Raw genomic sequence first — 19,164 nt, 5'->3', positions numbered from 1 at the left:
TTAAAATAGCCATAGATCGAACTAAAATCTGCTAAGAAACAAAAAAACTTGTGCTGTATTCTACAAAATGGTGCTAAATAAACGGAATTGTTGCAAAATGAATGCGACTTCCCATTTTTACCCTGTGACAATGGGGCCTCTGAAGTGAACATGACAAAATCATAATGCATGTCGGCTGATTCATATAGCAAGGCGGCAAGCTAATGACATGAAGTTAAAATCAGGTGGTGAGCGCCGTGCATTCTCTAAATTCAGTACATTTCCGTTGTCAACCGTGTAATTGAATGGGATTATTTTGAAATTTTAAAACGCTTAAAATATCACAAGTAGACCTATGTTATTAAATAATATTAATACAAGCTAAAACCGCTGGGGTTCGATAATGAGCCCCACAAAACTAACCGAGTGTATGGAAAATGCCATACGGCTGAGCGGTTTTGCCGGCTCTCTCCGACCATCATGCCACTCGCCGCCTGGTTAAAATCACATCTTACGTGGATTTCGAAACATTGCGTATAATGTCATTTGAAAATCACATCTTACGTGGATTTCAAAACAGTGCGTATGTCATTTGACTTCTTATTATTCTCTGATTACCAGGAAAAGAACCGGCATAAACATTTAAAGTTGGAACCAGTCGATTAAAAGGTAAGTGTGTAATAAAGTTACCCCTATGTCAACACTACGTAGTAGATAAAGGGTGAGAAACAGACCATTACCATAGATAATCGGTGTCTTGTTGAGGTATGGTGAGCATGTTAGTCGCTCGGAAGGCGAGACCCCGAAGGGGACGAGCCTTCCGAGCGACTAACATGCGAACCATACCTCAACAAGACACCGATTATCTATGGTAATGGTCTGTTTTGAACCGTTTATCTTACATATAAAAGGGTTAAGCAGCGTCAATGGATTATCTTTGAATTTTTTCTTTTTTTTGGGGGGGACGGGGACTTATAATGAGGTATACAAACCAAAGCAATAACGTGTTGACATGAATGTTAAGTTTGTTAGGACCGGTTTAATTACGTTCACTGTAAATCTAAGTGTTTAGGATGTCTGTAAAACATTGCATTTTGTGAAGAAATGAGAAAAAGAAATTGGACAAAGTGGTATGCAAAATGAAGGGGCAAATCTTCTCGTTCAATTGGTGGCATCAGTATCAATGACGCGTACATACTTCTAATGGTATAAGCCAAAAAGTGGTACATCACTGATGTTTTAAACTCACTTCATTTTGGAAACCTTGCTATCAACGGATTTCGTTAAAATTTTGGATATGTGTGCTAACACATTAGGGAAATAATGTTGATATGTAAAATGGGAATAAGTGGTCCCTGATTTCTTTTATGACTTCATGAACTTCGTGCTCCACAACTATCAAAAAACGAACCGGTTAAAATGCTTCTATTTTCAATGTTGAGCTATATTTTGTATTTTGAACTTGCGACACTATTTCACTGAAACTTAATTAAGCCATAGGTAACAGGTTACCACAACCACACCACAGCAATGTTGAAAAAGATTGTATTTTTTGTCATCTATACCACCATATTAGGTAGTTTTCCGTAAGCTTCATTTTTGTGATTTTGGTAACTATTTTATATTTATTTGCCCAATCCATCTCAACTAGGCAATCTAAATTGTACTCACCATTTACATCCCAAGGTATATCCACCTCACAAATTTCCATTATATATCCAGTAACAGACAAAATATCAAAATTGATGCCTCATTATGACATGTATGATATCACAGACTATCACATGTATTCAAAATGGATGCCTGAATTTGACCTGAACCAATTGACCTATAACCTGACCTTTGATGACCTTATAGCCTTTTTTAATCTCTTTTCCTAACAACACATTATACAAGATACATACATGGTTTAGTATTAAATTGTCTATGTGGAAGAGATTAGGCGTATTTAATTTATTCAGTGTTATAATCAGTGAGTACATTTCAATAGATAGTATAGCAAAGGATTTAATGTATTCTATTCATGTATTCTACTTGGACATGTTCAATAGAATAAATTATGGTTTGTTATGAAACACACATCTCAGTTACTAGGTTACAGTAAACAAAAAATATATAGGGCTAAAATGGCTTACTAAAATGGTTTAAAAACACTTTGTATGTAGATGTATTTTATAAGTTCATGACATGAGGTGATGAACATATATATGTACTTTATAAATTTGCAAGAAAAAAAAGAAGAGGGGTACTGATGAAAATCAGGGTGTTATTCCCCCTTAAGGTGTTCATTTACACAGTAAAGGTATACAGGACACCAAAAACAATTAACACATTTTAATAAAAAAATTTCATAAAATTTCCAAACCCAGATCACAAGATGTATTTTACACAGAATGTACAAACACAGGAAATTAAGATCGTAGGCTAATATTCGGTTGTAAAATTGAGGGGTTTAATTTGACTGGAAATTCAGTCAAATTGATAGTAAAATGGAGTAAATTTTGTTTTGAGAGAGAAACTTGTGTTTTAAGGGTGATTTGATAGTGATTTGAGGGAAGGTTCTGTGTTGGGTATATGGAGGAATTTTTTAAAATATATTTTTACACAGAAAATGACAAAAAATAAACAACAATGAGCTACAATGCCCCTTTATATCAACTGATGCCACTTTTTCTACTGAAACTTCAGTGGCTCTAAAAAGAGACTACCCCTTGTCCACTAAAAGGTTGGTGGCTCCAAAAAGAGTTGTGTAAACATATCTTGTTACCAACATGTGTTTGGTATAGTGATCACATAGATAACAGGAAACCTCACGGTAGTACTTTTAAACTTACTTTTTTCATCAGAAATATCACCACCGATTTGACTAGCCGCACCCGCACATCTAACCAGCCGCAGAGGAAATGGATTGCAAAGTCCGGCGTTCAGCCAAACAAAACATACAGTTGAAATTCAAAGTTACCGTCATTCTCTTGGTTGTTGTGTGTGTATTTGGTATTTTTGAGAGCGAAAGACTGCTCGATAGTATCACGTCGTCGTATGATATTTATGAGGTAGGTATAACCAACGCACTGCGTGGTCTATTGTTCTATTGTGTCCGATTTGAGGGCGGACATATTGGAAAATGTTGCCAATCAATATTCATGAGAGTGTACATTCAACGTCCGAAATTGGGTGACTTGTGCTTGGCAGGTGTGAAGTACATCTGACTGGGCGTTTTAATTACGTAACACATAAAGGCATTGACATCATCGAATAGCTGCCTATAGTGCTGTTAGTGTTAGGCCTATATGGGGGTGGGGGGGGGGGGCTGTGTTTAGTTTCTATAATAATTATTATTAGGCCTACATTTATTTATCATTCCTTTCTTTTCCTTTCTCTGTACTTATTCTTCCCTTGCTAAAGTATCACTCCCTCTCCTTTTCTCCCTTCCCTTCTCCATCCCCTCTTACTTTTTTTCCCCTCTCAATCCTTTGATTTTCCTTATTTTTCTATTTATTTACTTCTATTTATTCATTTATTCCTCTTTCTCTCTTCCTCCAGTCCCCCTCTCATTCTCCATATCCCCTCCTCCACCTCTTCCTCCCGCATTACCTCCCAAGACCTCTCACAGAAGAGCTGCCCTCCTTGGGTACGCCACTGTTTATGCCAATCTCCTTCTTAAAATAAAATTAAATGTCAATTTGTGAAACAACTTTTTTATAGGACTATACCGGTACTTATTATATGTTACATGTATAAGTAGCTATTACCATCATATAGTACTATGTGGACATGGCAGCCTTAATACATTCTGATGTGCAATCGATCAGCAAGCGCATTCAATTGATTTAAATGAAGCACCTAAAGTCAGTGGGTGATAACGAACTGTACATCGATGGCTAATGTGTGCCTTTTGTGCTTACGGCCACAGTCAATCATACCCTGGGGTTGTATGGAAACAAAAGGTACCTCTCGCTCATGTAGGCGCTTTCACGTGACTTTCGTTTGATCACTTATTGACAGTAGCCTGCCTATTATAGCGTTAATACGCTGTCAGGTCAGTTACCGATTTAACGGCGGAAGCCCTTTGTCCCGAACAAAAGGTACCTCTCGATGAATGGCGTGTCGGAAAATCAAATCGACACAAAGGAACAATGCGTTACGTAATATATTGCCACTCTATATTTATTAAAAGCTCTTTGGTTTACTTGTGTTTGGCAGGTGTGAAATACATCTGGTTTGATGTTTTAATTACATAATGCATAAAGGTTTGGGCATCATTCAATGGCTGCTATATGTATTGGAACATGGAATGTTCGAACTTTGTACCAGACTGGCAACTTTGAAATTCTATTGAATCAGATAGAGAAGTACAAATGGGAAATACTGGGAATCGCCGAAACTCACTGGATTGATTCTGGAGAATTCATTTCAAAAGGATACAAAATTCTGTGCTCCGGAAACGACTCCATACATCGTGCCGGAGTTGCAATTCTACTTAACAAGAAGGCACAAAATGCCCTCTTAGGGTACAACCCAATTTCTGCAAGACTCTTATCAGCTAGATTCCAGACCCAAAATGGCGCCATGACTGTATTACAGGTTTATGCACCCAATACAGCCGACTCAGAAGAGATGGTAGAATAATTCTACGACCTTCTACAAACTACTATCAATAAGACTCCAAAAAGACTCAAGCTAATTATTAAAAAGACTCATGCTAGCGATTTATTTTTTTTTCATTGGACGCTTCTGTTTTGAGTTATATGCAAATTAGCCAATTAGCATAAAAATGCTCAAATATTGTCCGAAGTGTATCCTCATTGGTACCAAAATGTGGCAAATTTCATGAGCAACAACCTGTTGGCGATTTATTCTTTCATTGGACACTTCTGTTTTGAGGTATATGCAAATAAGCTAATTAGCATAAAAAAGCTTGGTAGGGTATTAGAGAGAGTGTGAGCCAGTCTGGTGTTATGAGAATTACATTATCTATGCCCGTGGTACGGTGGCATAGATATTGTATTTGTTGTGTTTAGTCTTCGACTTCTTCTGCTCCTTCTCCTCCTTCTCCTTCTTCTCAAGACCAGTTCTTTGCACTCCTCTAGCTCAAGAACTAAAGTAGCCTTGGGGCCCATACTTGGTACAATGATGGCCCATGACCCCTAGATACATCCTAGGGTACCCCGACCCCAAAGGTCAAAGGTCATGGGCTACAGGGGGCAATATGTGTAAAATTTCAAACAGCTCTAGCTCAAAAACTATATGCTAGCCACAACCCCAGAGGTCAAAGTTCATATGCTTTAAAAAGCAAAATAGGTACGACCGGTTAACACAGTGTATCGCAATAGGTAGAATTTTGGTAGCTACCTGTATTTGCAATGATGAAGGCTTCAAATATACGTCACGACGTACAATGGGGTTAAGAGGTTAACCGCTTAAAGGGACAAAATGTTTTGGGATTAAAGGGGTATTCTACAGTCTGGTGGTGTTTCAGAGAGAATGAGGGTCTGATGAAGGCTTGGTGGGGTATTAGAGAGAGTATAGGGCCAGCCTGGTGGAGTTTTAGAGCGAGTGAGTGTCTGGTGGAGTGTAAGAGAGAGTGGGGGTCTGCTGGGGTATTAGAGAGAGTGAAGGTTTGGTAGGGTATTAGAGAGAGTGTGGGCCAGTCTGGTGGTGTTTTAGAGAGAGTGGTGGTCTGATGGGGTATAAGAGAGAGTGAAGGTTTGGTAGGGTATTAGAGAGAGTGTGGGCCAGTCTGGTGGTGTTTTGGAGAGAGTGAGTGTACAGTAGGGTATAAGAGAGAGTGAAGGCTTGGTGGGGTATTAGAGAGAGTAGGGCCAGCCTGGTGGTGTTTTAGAGCGAGTGAGTGTCTGGTGGAGAATAAGAGAGAACGAGGGTCTGGTGGGGTATTAGAGAGAGTATGGTCCAGTCTGGTGGTGTTTTAGAGCGATTGATGGTCTGATGGGGTATAAGAGAGAGTGAAGGCATGGTGGGGTATTAGAGAGAGTAGGGCCAGCCTGGTGGTGTGTTAGAGCGAGTGAGTGTCTGGTGGAGTATAAGAGAGTGATGGTCTGGTGGGGTGTTAGAGAGAGTATGGTCCAGTCTGGTGGTGTTTTAGAGCGATTGATGGTCTGATGGGGTATAAGAGAGAGTGAAGGCATGGTGGGGTATTAGAGAGAGTAGGGCCAGCCTGGTGGTGTTTTAGAGAGAGTGATGGTCTGATGGGGTATAAGAGAGAGTGAAGGTTTGGTAGGGTATTAGAAAGAGTGTGGGCCAGTCTGATGGTGTTTTAGAGAGAGTGAGTGTATAGTAGGGTATAAGAGAGAGTGAAGGCTTGGTGGGGTATTAGAGAGAGTAGGGCCAGCCTGGTGGTGTTTTAGAGCGAGTGAGTGTCTGGTGGAGTATAATAGAGAATGAGGGTCTGGTGGGATATTAGAGAGAGTATGGTCCAGTCTGGTGGTGTTTTAGAGCGATTGATGGTCTGATGGGGTATAAGAGAGAGTGAAGGCATGGTGGGGTATTAGAGAGAGTAGGGCCAGCCTGGTGGTGTGTTGGAGCGAGTGAGTGTCTGGTGGAGTATAAGAGAGTGATGGTCTGGTGGGGTGTTAGAGAGAGTGTGGGCCACGGGCATAGATATTCGTGTTTCGTCAAACACAACTGTGGTTTCTAGTTATCTATGCCCGTGCAACGGGGCATAGATATTGTATTTGTTGTGTTTAGTCTTCTGCTTCTCCTTCTCCTCCTTATCTATGCCCGTGGAACGGTGGCATAGATATTGTATTTGTTGTGTTTAGTCTTCTCCTTATCTATGCCCGTGGAACGGTGGCATAGATATTGTATTTGTTGTGTTTAGTCTTCTCCTCCTCCTTCTCCTTCTTCTCCTCCTTCTTCTTCTTCTTAAGACCACTTCTTTGCACTCCTCTAGCTCAAGAACCAAAGAAGCCTCGGGGCCCATTCTTGGTACAATGATGGCCCATGACCCCTAGATACATCCTAGGGTACCCCCGACCCCAAAGGTCATGGGCTACAGGGGTCAATATGTGTAAAATTTCAAACAGCTCTAGCTCAAAAACTATAGCGCCCTCAGGGTTCATACTTGGTACAATGATGGCCTATGATCCTAGAAGTATGCTATGCTAGCCACAACCCCAGGGGTCAAAGTTCATATGCTTTAAAAAGCAAAATAGGTACGACCGGTTAACACAGTGTATCGCAATAGGTAGAATTTTGGTAGCTACCTGTATTTGCAATGATGAAGGTTTCAAATATACGTCAAGACGTACAATGGGGTTAAGAGGTTAACCGCTTAAAGGGACACAATGTTTTGGGATTAAAGGGGTATTCTCCAGTCTGGTGGTGTTTCAGAGAGAGTGAGGGTCTGATGGAGTATAAGAGAGAGTGATGGCTTGGTGGGGTATTAGAGAGAGTTTGGGCCAGCCTGGGGGTGTTTTAGAGCGAGTGAGTGTCTGGTGGATTATAAGAGAGAGTGTGGTTCTGGTGAGGTATTAGAGAGAGTGTGCGCCAGTCTGGTGGTGTTTTAGAGCTAGTGAGTGTCTGGTGGATTATAAGAAAGAGTTAGGGTCTGCTGGGGTAATAGAGAGAGTGTGGCCCAGTCTGGTGGTGTTTTAGAGCTAGTGAGTGTCTGGTGGAGTATAAGAGAGAGTGATGGCTGGGTGGGGTATTAGAGAATTTGGATCAGCTTGGTGGTGTTTTAGAGCGAGTGAGTGTCTGGTGGAGTATAAGAGAGAGTGAGGGTCTGGTGGAGTATTAGAGAGAGTGTGGGCCAGTCTGGTGGCGTTTTAGAGAGAGTGATGGTCTGGTGGAGTATAAGAGAGAGTAAGGGTTTGATGGGGTATTAGAGAGAGTGTGGGCCAGTCTGGTGGTGTTTTAGAGCGAGTGAGTGTCTGGTGGAGTATAAGAGAGCGTGAGGGTCTGGTGGGGTATTAGAGAGAGTGTGGTCCAGTCTGGTGGTGTTTTAGAGAGATTGATGGTCTGATGGGGTATAAGAGAGAGTGAAGGCTTGGTAGGGTATAAGAGAGTGTGGGCCAGTCTGGGGGTGTTTTAGAGAGAGTGAGTGTATAGTGGATTATAAGAGAGAGTGAAGGCTTGGTGGGGTATTAGAGAGAGTATGGGTCAGCCTGGTGGTGTTTTAGAGTGAGTGAGTTTCTGGTGGAGTATAAGAGAGAGTGATGGTCCGTCTGGTGGGGTATCAGAGAGAGAGAGTGTGGTCCAGTCTGGTGGTGTTTTAGAGAGAGTGATAGTCTGGTGGGGTATAAATGACAGTGAAGGCTTGGTAGGGTATTGAGTGTGGGCCAGTCTAGTGTTGTGAGCATTACATGTAGGCCCTATATCAAATGAAAGTTTAAAACAAGGGGTTTCACATGGTGCTCACCAAGTTTTCGTTTGTGAATAGGGGAAGGAGGTTAGGTGTGGTCACGGGCATAGATATTCGTGTTTGGTCAAACACAACTGTGAGTTTCTAGTTATCTATGCCCGTGGAACGGTGGCATAGATATTGTATTTGTTGTGTTTAGTCTTCGGCTTCTCCTCCTTCTCCTCCTTCTTAAGACCAGTCCTTTGCACTCCTCTAGCTCAAGAACTAAAGTAGCCTCGGGGCCCATACTTGGTATAATGATGGCCCATGACCCCTAGAAACATCCTAAGGTACCCTCGACCCCAGAGGTCAAAGGTCATGGGCTACAGGGGGCAATATGTATAAAAATTGAAGCACCTCTAGCTCAAAAACTATAGCGCCCTCAGGGTTCATACTTAGTATAATGATGGCCCATGACCCCTAGAAGTAACCTATGGTAGCCGCGACCCCAGAGGTCAAAGGTCACATGCTACAGGTGACAATATGTGTACATTTTTAAAACCGCTTTAGCTCAAGAACTATAGCGCCCTCAGGGTTCATGCTTGGTACAATGATAGCCCATGACCCTCAGATATTTCCTGCATTAACATCGACCCCAGAGGTCAAATGTCATGGGCTACAGAGAGCAATATGTGTAAAATTTCAAACAGCTGTAGCTCAAGAACTACAGCGCCCTCAGGGTTCATACTTGGTACAATGATGGCCCATGACCCTAGATGTATTCTGTGGTAGCCGCAACCCCAGAGGTCAAAGTTCAAAGGCTTTAAAAAGCAAACTAGGTACAACCTATTAACACAGTGTAGCGCAATAGGTAGCGTTTTGTTAGCTACCTGTGTTTGCAATGATAACGGCCCGAATCGTACGTCAAGGAAATTGATCACTTGACAAAAATTCCCTTAAAAGGGAATGTGTAGGCATTTTGATATTGGTGCCTTGGACTACCTCAAAAGGCTGTCATGATGGGACAAGGAGTGTGGTTGGTTAAGGGGTGGGGTATAAGAGAGAGTGTGGTCAAGTCTGGTGGTGTTTAAAGAGAGTGAGGGTCTGATGGGGTATAAGAGAGAGGGTGTAGAGAGTGTGGGCCAGTCTGGTGGTGTTTTAGAGAGATTGATGGTCTAATGGGGTATAAGAGAGTGAAGGCTTGGTAGGGTATAAGAGAGAGTGTTGGCCAGTCTGGTGGTGTTTTAGAGAGAGTGCGTGTATAGTGGAGTATAAGAGGGAGTTAAGGCTTGGAGGGGTATTAGAGAGAGTATGGGTCAGCCTGGTGGTGTTTTAGAGCGATTGGTGGTCTAATGGGGTATAAAGAGAGTGATGGTCTGGTGGGGTGTTAGAGAGAGTGTGCGCCAATATGGGGGTGTTTTAGAGATTGATGGTCTAATGGGGTATAAGAGAGAGTGAAGGCTTGGTAGGGTATAAGAGAGAGTGTGTGCCAGTCTGGTGGTGTTTTAGAGAGAGTGCGTGTATAGTGGAGTATAAGAGAGAGTTAAGGCTTGGTGGGGTATTAGAGAGAGTATGGTCAGCCTGGTGGTGTTTTAGAGCGAGTGAGTGTCTGGTGGAGTATAAGAGAGAGTGAGGGTCTGGTGGGGTATTAGAGAGAGAGAGTGTGGTCCAGTCTGGTGGTGTTTTAGAGAGAGTGATGGTCTGGTGGAGTATAAGAGAGAGTGAGGGTCTGGTGGGGTATTAGAGAGAGTGTGGTCCAGTCTGGTGGTGTTTTAGAGAGAGTGATGGTCTGGTGGAGTATAAGAGAGGGTGAGGGTCTGGTGGGGTATTAGAGAGAGGGTGGTCCAGTCTGGTGGTGTTTTAGAGAGAGTGATGGTCTGGTGGAGTATAAGAGAGAGTGAGGGTCGGGTGGGGTATTAGAGAGAGTGTGGTCCAGTCTGGTGGTGTTTTAGAGAGAGTGAGTGTATAGTGGAGTATAAGAGAGAGTGAAGGCTTGGTGGGGTATTAGAGAGAGTATGGGTCAGCCTGGTGGTGTTTTAGAGCGAGTGAGTTTCTGTTGGAGTATAAGAGAGAGTGAGGGTCTGGTGGGGTATCAGAGAGAGTGTGGTCCAGTCTGGTGGGGTGTTAGAGAGAGTGAGGGTCTGGTGGGGTATAAATGAGAGTGAAGGCTTGGTAGGGTATTAGAGAGAGTGTGGGCCAGTCTAGTGGTATGAGCATTACATGTATATCAAATGAAAGTTTAAAACAAGGGGTTTCACATGGTGCTCACCAAGTTTTCGTTTGTGAATAGGGGAAGGGGGTTAGGTGTGGTCATCACGGATATAGATATTCGTGTTTGGTCAAACACAACTGTGGTTTCTAGTTCTTCTTCTTCTCAAGACCACTTTTTTGCACTCCTCTATCTCAAGAGCCAAAGTAGTCTCGGGGCCCATATTTGGTATACTGATGGCCCATGACCCCTTGCATCATCCTAGGCTACCCCTGACCCCAGAGGGCAAAGGTCATGGGCTAGAGGGGGCAATATGTGTAATTGGTCATGACCAACGAAATGTTCAATGTGTATGAGGGCAGCAGTGGTCTCCCATCCACTCAGCAGGCCATGACCAACGAGATGTTCAATGTGTATGAGGGCAGCAGTGGTCTCCCATCCACTCAGGAGTCCACGACAAACGAATTGGGGTATAAGAGAGACTTTGGGTCAGCCTGGTGGTGTTTTAGAGCGAGTGAGTGTCTGGTGGAGTATAAGAGAGAGTGAAGGCTTGGTGGGGTATTAGAGAGAGTAGGGTCAGCCTGTTGGTGTTTTAGAGCGAGTGAGTGTCTGGTGGAGTATAAGAGAGAGTAGGGTCTGGTGGGGTATTAGAGCGAGTGTGGGCCAGTCTGGTGGTGTTTTAGAGCTAGTGACTGTCTGGTGGAGTATAAGAGAGAGTGATGGCTGGGTGGGGTATTAGAGAGAGTTTGGGTCAGCCAGTCTGGTGGGGTATTAGAGAGAGTGATGGTCTGGTGGAGTATAAGAGAGAGTGAGGGTCTGGTGGGGTATTGGAGAGAGTGTGAGCCAGTCTGGTGGTGTTTTAGAGCGAGTGAGTGTCTGGTGGAGTATAAGATAGCGTTAGGGTCTGGTGGGGTATTAGAGAGAGTGTGGTCCAGTCTGGTGGTGTTTTAGAGAGATTGATGGTGTGATGGGGTATAAGAGAGAGTGAAGGCTTGGTAGGGTATAAGAGAGAGTGTGGGCCAGTCTGGTGGTATTTTAGAGAGAGTGAGTGTATAGTGGAGTATAAGAGAGAGTGAAGGCTTGGTGGGGTATTAGAGAGAGTATGGGTCAGCCTGGTGGTGTTTTAGAGCGAGTGAGTGTCTGGTGGAGTATAAGAGCGAGTGAGGGTCTGGTGGAGTATCAGAGAGAGTGTGGTCCAGTCTGGTGGTGGGACATGGCGTATGGTTGGTTAATGGGTGTTAGGAGGGTTAAGGGTTGTCAAGGTTTGTAAGGGGGTGACCAAGGGGGTGGTCACCAGTGTTTTTAGATTTGGCGCCCAATTGGGCGCTTTTTTATTTTAAGTGCTATGAGGATGATACTTATATAAATTAAAGCTTATAAAAAGGGCTTCCACATAATGGTCACCAACTTTAGGATTTGGCGCCCAATTGGGCGTTTTTTTTATTTAAGGTGCTATGAGGATAATACTTATATCAATTGAAGTTTATAACAAGGGCTTCCACGTGGTGGTCACCAACTTTTGGATTTGGCGCCCAATTGGGCCCCTTTTTATTTTAGGTGCTATGAGGATGATACTTATATCAATTAAAGTTTATAACAAGGGCTTTCAAGTGATGGTCACTAACTTTTGCATTTGGCGCCCAATTGGGCGGTTTTTTATATTTTAGGTGCTATGATAATGATACTTATATCATTTAAAGCTTAGACCAAGGGGTATAAGTTTTCGTTTTGTAAATTGGGGAAGGGGGGTTGGGTGTGGTCACGGGCATAGATATTCGTGTTTGGTCAAACACAACTGTGGTTTCTAGTTATCTATGCCCGTGGAACGGTGGCATAGATATTGTATTTGTTGTGTTTAGTCTTCTCCTTCTCCTTCTCCTCCTCCTCCTCCTCCTTCTTCTTAAGACCACTTCTTTGCACTCCTCTAGCTCAAGAACCAAAGAAGCCTCGGGGCCCATACTTGGTACAATGTTAGCCCATGACCCCTAGAAACATCCTAGGGTATCCCCGACCCCAGAGGTCAAAGGTCATGGGCTACAGGGGGCAATATGTTTGGTCTCCCATCCACTCAGGAGGCCATGACCAACGAAATGTTCAATGTGTATGAGGGCAGCAGTGGTCTCCCATCCACTTAGCAGGCCATGACCAACGAAATGTTCAATGTGTATGAGGGCAGCAGTGGTCTCCCATCCACTCAGGAGGCCACGATCGACCAACGAAATGTTCAATGTTCATGCAATGCAAAATAGCGGCAAATGGTTGAATTATCTATGCCCGTGGAACGGTGGCATAGATATTGTATTTGTTCTGTTTAGTTATCTATGCCCGTGATAACGGGGCATAGATATTGTATTTGTTGTGTTTAGTCTTCGGCTTCTCCTTCTCCTTCTCCTTCTCCTTCTCAAGATCAGTCCTTTGCACTCCTCTAGCTTAAGAACTAAAGTAGCCTTGGGGCCCATACTTGGTACAATGATGGCCCATGACCCCTAGATACATCCTAGGGTACCCACGACCCCAAAGGTCAAAGGTCATGGGCTACAGGGGGCATATGTGTAAAATTTCAAACAGCTCTAGCTCAAAACTATAGCGCCCTCAGGGTTCATACTTGGTACAATGATGGCCTATGACCCTAGAAGTATGCTATGCTAGCCACAACCCCAGAGGTCAAAGTTCATATGCTTTAAAAAGCAAAATAGGTACGACCGGTTAACACAGTGTAACGCAATAGGTAGCATTTTGGTAGCTACCTGTATTTGCAATGATGAAGGTTTCAAATATACGTCAAGACGTACAATGGGGTTAAGAGGTTAACCGCTTAAAGGGACACAATGTTTTGGGATTAAAGGGGTATTCTCCAGTCTGGTGGTGTTTCAGAGAGTGAGGGTCTGATGGAGTATAGAGAGAGTGATGGCTTGGTGGGGTATTAGAGAGAGTTTGGGCCAGCCTGGGGGTGTTTTAGAGCGAGTGAGTGTCTGGTGGAGTATAAGAGAGAGTGAGGGTCTGGTGGGGTATTAGAGAGAGTGTGGTCCAGTCTGGTGGTGTTTTAGAGCTAGTGAGTGTCTGGTGGAGTATAAGAGAGAGTGAAGGCTTGGTGGGGTATTAGAGAGAGTATGGGTCAGCCTGTTGGTGTTTTAGAGCGAGTGAGTGTCTGGTGGAGTATAAGAGAGAGTGAAGGCTTGGTGGGGTATTAGAGAGAGTATGGGTCAGCCTGTTGGTGTTTTAGAGCGAGTGAGTGTCTGGTGGAGTATAAGAGAGAGTGAAGGCTTGGTGGGGTATTATAGAGAGTATGAGTCAGCCTGTTGGTGTTTTAGAGCGAGTGAGTGTCTGGTGTAGTATAGAGAGAGTGAGGGTCTGGTGGGGTATTAGAGAGAGTGTGGGCCAGTCTGGTGGTGTTTTAGAGCGAGTGTCTGGTGGAGTATAAGAGAGAGTGAGGGTCAGGTGGGGTATTAGAGAGAGTGAGGTCCAGTCTGGTGGCGTTTTAGAGAGAGTGATGGTCTGGTGGAGTATAAGAGAGCGTGAGGGTCTGGTGGGGTATTAGAGAGAGTGTGGTCGAGTCTGGTGGTGTTTTAGAGAGATTGATGGTCTGATGGGGTATAAGAGAGAGTGAAGGCTTGGTAGGGTATAAGAGAGAGTGTGAGCCAGTCTGGTGGTGTTTTAGAGAGAGTGAGTGTATAGTGGAGTATAGAGAGAGTGAAGGCTTGGTGGGGTATTAGAGAGAGTATGGGTCAGCCTGCTGGTGTTTTAGAGCGAGTGAGTTTCTGGTGGAGTATAGAGAGAGTGAGGGTCTGGTGGGGTATCAGAGAGAGTGTGGTCCAGTCGTGTGGTGTTTTAGAGAGTGATGGTCTGGTGGGGTATAAATGAGAGTGAAGGCTTGGTAGGGTATTAGAGAGAGTGTGGGCCAGTCTAGTGTTATGAGCATTACATGTACATATCAAATGAAAGTTTAAAACAAGGGATTTCACATGGTGCTCACCAAGTTTTCGTTTGTGAATAGGGGAAGGGGGTTATTAGGTGTGGTCACGGGCATAGATATTCGTGTTTGGTCAAACACAACCGTGGTTTCTAGTTATCTATGCCCGTGGAACGGTGGCATAGATATTGTATTTGTTCTGTTTAGTCTTCTCCTTCTCTTCTTCTTCTTCTTCTTCTTCTTCTTCTTCTCAAGATCACTTTTTGCACTCCTCTAGCTCAAGAACCAAAGTAGCCTCGGGGCCCAAACTTGGTATAGTGATGGCCCGTGACCCCTAGCATCATCCTAGTGTACCCCCGACCCCAGAGGTCAAATGTCGTGGGCTACAGGGGGCAATATGTGTAAAATTTCAAACGGCTCTAGCTCAAGAACTATAGCGCCCTCTGGGTTCATACTTAGTATATAGATGGCCCATGACCCCTAGATGTAACTTAATGTAGCCTCGACCCCAGAGGTCAAAGGTCACAGGCTACAGGGGCCAATATGTGTACATTTTTAAAACTGCTCTTGCTCAAGAACTATAGCGCCTTCAGGGTTCATGCTTGGTACAATGATGACCCATGATCCTTAGATATTTCCTGCAGTAACATCGACCCCAGAGGTCAAAGGTCATGGGCTACACTGAGCAATATGTGTAAAATTTCAAACAGCTGTAGCTCAAGAACTACAGCGCCCTCAGGGTTCATATTTGGTACAATGATGACCCATGACCCTTGATGTATTCTATATTAGCCGCGGCCCCCAGAGGTCAAAGTCTAAAGACTTTAAAATGCAAAATTGGTAAAACATATTAACACAGTGTAGCGCAATAGGTAGTATTTTGTTAGCTACCTGTGTTTGCAATGATAACGGTCTGAATCGTACGTCAAGAAAACTGATCACTTGACAAAAACTCCCTTAAAAGGGAATGTGTAGGCATTTTGATTTTGGTTCCTTGGACCACTTCAAAAGGTTTTCGTGATGGGACAAGGAGGGTGCTTGGTTAAGGGGTGGGATCACGGGCATAGATATTCGTGTTTGGTCAAACACAAGTGGTTTCTAGTTATCTATGCCCGTGGAACGGTGGCATAGATATTGTCTTTGTTCTGTTTAGTCTTCTCCTTCTCCTTCTTCTTCTTCTTCTTCTTCTTCTTCTTCTTCTCAAGATCACTTTTTGCACCCCTCTAGCTCAAGAACCAAAGCAGCCTCTGGGCCCAAACTTGGTATACTGATGGCCCATGGCCCTTAGCATCATCCTAGAGTACCTCGACCCCAGAGGTCAAAGGTCATGGGCTACAGGGGGCAATATGTGTAAAATTTCAAACAGCTCTAGCTCAAGAACTACAGCGCCCTCAGGGTTCATACTTAGTATAATGATGGCCCATGACCTCTAGAAGTAACTTATGGTAGCCACGACCCCAGAGGGCAAAGGTCACAGGCTACAGGGAGCAATATGTGTAATTTTTTAAAACCGCTTTAGCTAAAGAACTATAGCACCCTCAGGGTTCATGCTTGGTACAATGATGGCCCATGACCCTTAGATATTTCCTGAATTAACATCGACCCCAGAGGTCAAATGTCATGGGCTACAGGGAGCAATATGTGTAAAATTTCAAACAGCTCTAGCTCAAGAACTACAGCGCCCTCAGGGTTCATACTTGGTACAATGATGGCCCATGACCCTAGATGTATTCTATGGTAGCCACAACCCCAGAGGTCAAAGTTCAAAGGCTTTAAAAAGCAAACTAGGTACAACCTATTAACACAGTGTAACGCAATAGGTAGCGTTTTGTTAGCTACCTGTGTTTGCAATGATAACGGCCCGAATCGTACGTCAAGGAAATTGATCACTTAACAAAAATATTTTTAAAAGGGAATGTGTAGGCATTTTGATATTGGTGCCTTGGACCACCTCAAAAGGCTGTCATTGTGGGACATGGAGTATGGTTGGTTAATGGGTGTTAGGAGGGTTAAGGGTTGTCACGGTTTGTAAGGGGGTGACCAAGGGGGTGGTCACCAGTTTTTTTAGATTTGGCGCCCAATTGGGCGCTTTTTAAAATATTTTAAGTGCTATGAGGATGATTCTTATATCAATTAAAGCTTATAAAAAGGGCTTCCATATAATGGTCACCAACTTTTGGATTTGGCGCCCAATTGGGCGCTTTTATATTTAAGGTGCTATGGGGATAATACTTATATCAATTAAAGTTTATAACAAGGGCTTCCACATGGTGGTCACCAACTGTTGGATTTGGCGCCCAATTGGGCGCTTTTTAATTTTAGGTGCTATGAGGATGATTGATACTTATATCAATTAAAGTTTATAACAAGGGCTTTCACATGTTGGTCAGTAACTTTTGCATGGGGAGTGCTTGGTTAAGGGGTGGGGTCACGGGCATAGATATTCGTGTTTGCTCATACACAAGTGGTTTCTAGTCTTCTCCTTCTCCTTCTTCTTCTTCTCAAGATCACTTTTTGCACTCCTCTAGCTCAAGAACCAAAGTAGCCTCGGGGCCCAAACTTAGTATAGTGATGGCCCGTGACCCCTAGCATCATCCTAGGGTACCCCCGACCCAAGAGGTCAAAGGTCGTGCGCTACAGGGGGCAATATGTATAAAATTTCAAACAGCTCTAGCTCAAGAACTATAGCGCCCTCGGGGTTCATACTTAGTATAATGATGGCCCATGACCCCTAGATGTAACTTAATGTAGCCTCGACCCCAGAGGTCAAAGGTCACAGGCTACAAGGGGCAATATGTGTAATTTTTTAAAACTGCTCTAGCTCAAGAACTATAGCGCCCCCAGGGTTCATGCTTGGTACAATGATGACCCATGACCCTTAGATATTTCCTGCAGTAACATCGACCCCAGAGGTCAAAGGTCATGGGCTACAGTGAACAATATGTGTAAAATTTCAAACAGCTGTAGCTCAAGAACTACAGCGCCCTCAGGGTTCATATTTGGTACAATGATGACCCATGACCTTTGATTTATTTTATATTAGCCGCATCCCCCAGAGGTCAAAGTCTAAAGACTTGGTAAATTGGTAGGGGAAGGGGGTTAGGTAGGTGTGCTCACGGGCATAGATATTCGGGTTTGGATAAAACACAACTGTGGTTTCTAGTTCATACTGTTTTTAATAACGTTTCGGATATAAAGAAGCTGTTTTGAACGACGGCAGTGGATTGAAGTATGTTTTGTACTTGTTTATTTGTATACTTGATGCTTCACTGTTTGCCGGGCCGTTTTGCACCCGTAGGCCTATACTTTTTGAACTTCTGATATGGCATGCATGCATGTATTGATAAAAATATCGTCGGATGGCGATATCGTGATATGTTTTGGATGCGATATGCGAAAGACTGACGATGCCCAAGCCTAGCCCCTCCCGACAATCCAGCGACCGGGGATCAATTCCCGCTGAGTCCTGATATTTCTCTTTTAATATTTTCATATGCCATTTTGCTCGAGCCCCAATCACGCCATTTAAATTATAATTTCTCGAGCTTGCATCGTTTATTTCCGATCCTCGCATATATTAATTTGTGTTTCGCATTGTCTTACGCCCTGCTAGTGTGAAGCATATAGGCCGCCTCCTTCTTCATTATTTAATATATAATTGGCCGCTGAGACACAATGAGAGAGTTATCATGGGGACTTAAGTTGAGATTGCCCGAGTACCGACTGTAAACTCAGGTAGCATAGTGGTAAAGCTCTGGACCGGTAATCCAGCGGCCGGGTTCAATCCCCACTGAGTCCTGATTTTTTCTCTTTCAATATTTTCATATGCCAGTTTGCTCGAGCCCCAATCACACCATTTAAATTATAATTTCTCGAGCTTGCATCGTTTATTTCCGATCCTCGCATATATTAATTTGTGCATTTGGCGCCCAATTGGGCGTTTTTTTAAATTTTAGGTGCTATGATAATGATACTTATATCATTTAAAGCTGATACCAAGGGGTATAAGTTTTCGTTTTGTGAATAGGGGAAGGGGGTTAGGTGTGGTCACGGGCATAGATATTCGTGTTTGGTCAAACACAACTGTGGTTTCTAGTTCTTCTTCTTCTCAAGATCACTTTTTGCACCCCTCTAGCTCAAGAACCAAAGTAGCCTCGGGGCCCAAACTTGGCATACTGATGGCCCATGACCCTTAGCATCATCCTAGGGTACCCCGACCCCAGAGGTCAAAGGTCATGGGCTACAGGGGGCAATATGTGTAAAATTTCAAACAGCTCTAGCTCAAGAACTACAGCGCCCACAGGGTTCATACTTGGTACAATGATGACCCATGGCCCTCTAAATATTCCTGTGATAGCCTCGACTCCAGAGGTCAAAGGTCATGGGCTGCAGGAAGCAATACGTGTAAAATTGAGCTAATTAACATAAAAGTGCTCAAATTTTGTCCAAAGTGTATCGTCATTGGTACCAAAATGTGGAACATTTCATTAGCAACAACAAATAGGCGATTTATTTTTTCATTGGTCGCTTCTGTTTTGAGTTATATGCAAATTAGCTAATTAGCATAAAAATGCTCAAATTTGGTCCAAAGTGTATTGTCATTGGTACCAAACTGTGGCAAATTTCATGAGCAACAACCTACAGGCGATTTATTTTTTCATTGGACGCTTCTGTTTTAAGTTATATGCAAATTAGCTACTTAGCAGAAAAATGGTCAAACTCTTGTCAAAAGTGTATCGACAGCGGGTAAGGGTGTTACGCTGCGTT

General features: G+C 43.5%; 1 protein-coding gene across 2 annotated transcripts in view; it reads left to right on the top strand.

Annotated features, from left to right (window-relative positions):
• The first annotated feature begins 481 nt into the window (after positions 1 to 481).
• Positions 482 to 19,164, top strand: part of LOC140166052 (uncharacterized) — a 48,589-nt gene continuing 29,906 nt past the window's right edge. For both annotated transcript variants that reach the window (XM_072189429.1, XM_072189428.1), the window contains exons 1-2: positions 482 to 648; positions 2,826 to 3,032. In XM_072189429.1, coding sequence (XP_072045530.1) covers positions 2,883 to 3,032 — 150 coding nt within the window. In that variant the 5' untranslated portion in view covers positions 482 to 648; positions 2,826 to 2,882. The remainder of the gene's footprint in view (positions 649 to 2,825; positions 3,033 to 19,164) is intronic.

This window comes from Amphiura filiformis, chromosome 12 (genome assembly GCF_039555335.1).
Source record: "Amphiura filiformis chromosome 12, Afil_fr2py, whole genome shotgun sequence".
Lineage (NCBI taxonomy): Eukaryota > Metazoa > Echinodermata > Ophiuroidea > Amphilepidida > Amphiuridae > Amphiura > Amphiura filiformis.
This window is presented reverse-complemented; position numbering and strand designations above follow the sequence as displayed.